General features: G+C 51.8%; 1 protein-coding gene across 1 annotated transcript; it reads left to right on the top strand.

The window, feature by feature from the left end:
* Nucleotides 1-1,337: 1,337 nt before the first annotated feature.
* Nucleotides 1,338-3,758, top strand: LDOC1 (LDOC1 regulator of NFKB signaling). Its single transcript, XM_019919071.3, has one exon. It carries the CDS (start codon nt 1,493-1,495, stop codon nt 1,931-1,933), a length of 441 nt encoding a protein of 146 aa, XP_019774630.1. The 5' UTR covers nt 1,338-1,492; the 3' UTR covers nt 1,934-3,758.
* The last annotated feature ends 264 nt before the right edge of the window (nt 3,759-4,022 follow it).

Below are 4,022 nucleotides of genomic sequence, written 5' to 3'. Positions count from 1 at the left end.
CTCAGCGGCCACGGCTCACGGGCCCTGACGCTCCGCGGCATGTGGGATCTTCCCGGACCGGGGCACGAACCCGCGTCCCCTGCATCGGCAGGCGGACTCTCAACCACTGCGCCACCAGGGAAGCCCCGGGATATATTTTAAAAGGAGAGCCAACAGAATGTGTTGGCCCTAAGGTCCTCATTCCGACTCATTTGTCAACTATTTGAAAAATAACATTCAAAGTAGAAAAATAAAACCATTTTAAAAACACAAGTGTTCATTGTTAAGCAAAGAATAATACCCAGTAGTCAAGGAACACTAACATTAGGACAGGAAATAGAGTCAAAGATAGGATGCTAAATTTTGCAGAACTTTTTACACTTTGCTATTTACAAAAATAATTTTAAACAGAAGGATAGAGGTACACAATATTATTTTCCAACTAAAGAAGAATCCGTTTAAATATTGTTTTGTCATGAAAGACAGGACCCCTATATATATGGAATCCCCCCCCCAAAAAATGGTTCTGACGAACCTAGGGGCAGGACAGGAATAAAGACGCAGATGTAGAGAATGGACTTGAGGACACGGGGAGAGGGAAGGGTAAGCTGGGACGAAGTGAGAGAGTGGCATGGATATATATACACTACCAAATGTAAAATAGATAGCTAGTGGGAAGCAGCCGCATAGCACAGGGAGATCAGCTCGGTGCTTTGTGACCAGATAGAAGGGTGGGATAGGGAGGGTGGGAGGGAGATGCAAGAGGGAGGGGATATGGGGATATATGTATACATACAACTGATTCACTTTTTATAAAGCAGAATCTAACACTGTAAAGCAATTATACTCCAATAAAGATGTTAAAGGAAAAGAAAAAAAGGACAGGACCCCTGAGGATCTTTCATAACTCTTGAAGGATGTGACTCCCGTGGTGCAGCCAGCATTGCTAATAGTTCTTTGGGTGAGGGAGATTTAAATAAGCAAATAATGTGTTAAAACCACGCAAACGGAATCCGGTGGCCACAGACCCACCAAAAACACTGGATTGTATGAGTCGGCTGGGTTGAAGGGTGGTTGATCCTTTAAACTTGAGCAGGTTGAGCCTCTCAGAGATGGGTCTTTAGCGCTCGCTCGGTCCTGGCTAAGGCCGGGCTCACATCCAGCACTGGGTCTCTGCCGGCACACCGCCCTTATCCACTGGCCTGGAGACCTACACGCTCGCAGCTCGTGACCCAACCCGCGCCACCCCGGCCCCGCCCCCTGCCTTCCCGGGCGCCCGCCCCCTGCCTTCCCGGGCGCCCGCCCCCCTCTAACCAGGCGGCGCCGGCGCGCCGGCCGTCAGAGCGGCTGTGTGGGCGGAGCTTGCGTGGCCGCCGGGACCCCTGCGCGCACCGCCTCTCGCCCCTAGCCACCGCGCGCCTCCGCGGACACGCACTTCCTGCGAGGCCTCTGCGCGCACCTTAGGCGAGCCGAGCCGAGTTGAACCCTGCCCTGCGCTTGCGAGCTGTTCGCCATGGTGGACGAGCTGGTGCTGCTGCTGCATGCGCTCCTGATGCGGCACCGCGCCTTGAGCATCGAGAACAGCCAGCTCATGGAACAGCTGCGGCTGCTGGTGTGCGAGAGGGCCACCCTACTGCGCCAGGTACGTCCGCCGAGCTGTCCGGTGCCCTTCCCCGAAACTTTTGACGGCGAGAGCTCCCGGCTCCCCGAGTTTATCGTGCAGACGGCGTCTTACATGCTTGTCAACGAGAACCGATTTTGCAACGACGCCATGAAGGTGGCATTCCTAATCAGCCTGCTCATCGGGGAAGCCGAGGAGTGGGTGGTGCCCTACATTGAGATGGATAGCCCCATCCTAGGTGATTACCGGGCCTTCCTCGATGAGATGAAACAGTGTTTTGGCTGGGATGACGACGAAGAAGACGACGACGAAGATGAAGAAGATGATTACTAGGCCCGGAGACCCTCGGGCCTAGGGGGGAGGGCCCTGCACGCCGCCACCTCCCCCCTCCCCGCCTTGCCCCGCCCGGAGCCGCCGGGCTCCCCTAGCGCTCAGATCCCCTTCCCTACCCCTGCCTCTGGTTGTCTTCCTCCTCCCCCCCTCCTCCCCGTAGTGCTTGTCTTTGTTCCGGGGATAGTGCTCCAGTTACCCGCTGCTGAGGCTGGGGCCTCTCTCTGAAGTGCGCTGCCTCCCACTGGCCAGCCCCAGGACCCTCTCCTGCTGACTTGAACTGTGTTCTGAGCCCCAACTCTAGGCCAGGCCCCTGTTACCAACTGGACTACGCACAGCTGTGCCGCACAGCCCTGCCAACTGTCAGGCCTACATCTTGCCCAGAGACCTACGCTGCCACGTAAGCACCCTCCACCACATTACAGCGACAGACCAGGCCTTTGGAGATAAGTAGCAACCTAGAAGATGCCTTAGTTGGCTACACCTCCTGGGACACTGGTTTGGACTGCTCACCAACTTCCCCCAAGGGGCTAATCTTTCAAGCTGGTTAGTTCCCTGCCAACGCCCAAGGCCTTCTCCTGCCTCACCAGATTGCTGCAGGAGCCTGTTGTGCCTGGCAGCCAAATCGTTGACATTTCTCCTATGCACCAATTTTGCACAACTGTCATTTCTCTTTCAAAATTGCAGCAATCCCACAGATGTGTGCATTTGGACAAAAATACTAAAAGCAAAACAATACAAACAAAAGCAGGCACTCAGCCCAGCTCCTCAGTACTACCTGGAAAAAGCATTTGCATTCTTTTCAATAAATATCAAGCACTACGAAAAAAGAGTCTCTTTTAATGGTTAAGGGCTGTCATTGGCCTCTGCCACTCACCCTGACTCCCATATTCTCATTGATATCAGGGAACCTAGTTCAATCCCAGTATTCCCCACTGTCATGTGTAGGCTACAGAGGACAGCTAACATAGGGCTTTATGGGGAATCTGGTACTCCCCTCACCAAAGCATTTCTTGCAGCCCTGGTGAAGGGGGTGTCCTCTGGGGCTTCCAAGATGACATGGGTAAGCTGTGGCTGAGCAGGTGGCACACCATCCCAAACTGGGACACTTTTGAGAGAGCTTAAAGGGGACACTATTAATTATTAGACTGGGACAGCAGGCATAAATCAGGACACACAATATTCCTGTCTTCCTGAGCTTTTGGGTTCTTCCTCAACACGGCAAGTTCTGCCCCTTAACCCTTAGTGCCTGTGGGGTGCTATTGAGTTCAGGCTTCATTTAACAACGTAGCACATTGTTTTAATACCCCTTTGAGGTGCTTGAGCTAACATTAAATCCTAGATCCTGGGTAAATGCACCCATAATAAACGGAGCCTGATTTGAACATTTCATCTTCCTTGGGCAGATACCCTTAGAATCCCCACCCATCCATGTGCCCCAGATTCCAGCCTGTAGAAATTGACAATATGCCTGGCTATCTCCTGAACTAGATCTTATACTGCTATCTGAGCTATGCTGAGATTTCTTTGTGGGCCTGGATGGCTCGGAGGCACTAAGGGAGTGGGGTGAGTGCTGAGAAGAATCTGCATACCTTTGTGAGGCAGTTACCCCAGGTTAAGTCACTGAAATGTTAAATCAGGGAAGCTCGGTTAGGGGATTTGTGGGGCCTATCTCTGCCAGCCAGGAGCTGTCAGGAGCATTTGGGAGATTGCGAGTTCTCATTCTTATCTCTATCTGCCCCCATGTCTTTATTGTACCACGTCTGGAGCCAGCTCTACCTTAGAACCTCTAATTAATTTAGGTAATAAATTTTCTTGTTGATTAAGACCTTTTGAGTCTGGGTATTCTTTTATTTGTATTGTGACATAAACCTCACATTGTGGGTTAAGTGAGATACTGGTCATCATACTGGGTACTTCAGAGGTGTGGATTCAATGAGATCGCACCCATGAGGTATTTTGAACTGTCCCTGCTGCGTGATGAGCACTCAGTAAACATGGGCTCTTACTCCCAGGCCTGTGAACTGAAGCATCATTCCAGAAACAGGTCTCTTGCTATGACCTTGGCCTTAGGAAAATGTCAGGAGTCAAT

This window comes from Tursiops truncatus, chromosome X, assembly GCF_011762595.2.
Source record: "Tursiops truncatus isolate mTurTru1 chromosome X, mTurTru1.mat.Y, whole genome shotgun sequence".
Lineage (NCBI taxonomy): Eukaryota > Metazoa > Chordata > Mammalia > Artiodactyla > Delphinidae > Tursiops > Tursiops truncatus.
This window is presented reverse-complemented; position numbering and strand designations above follow the sequence as displayed.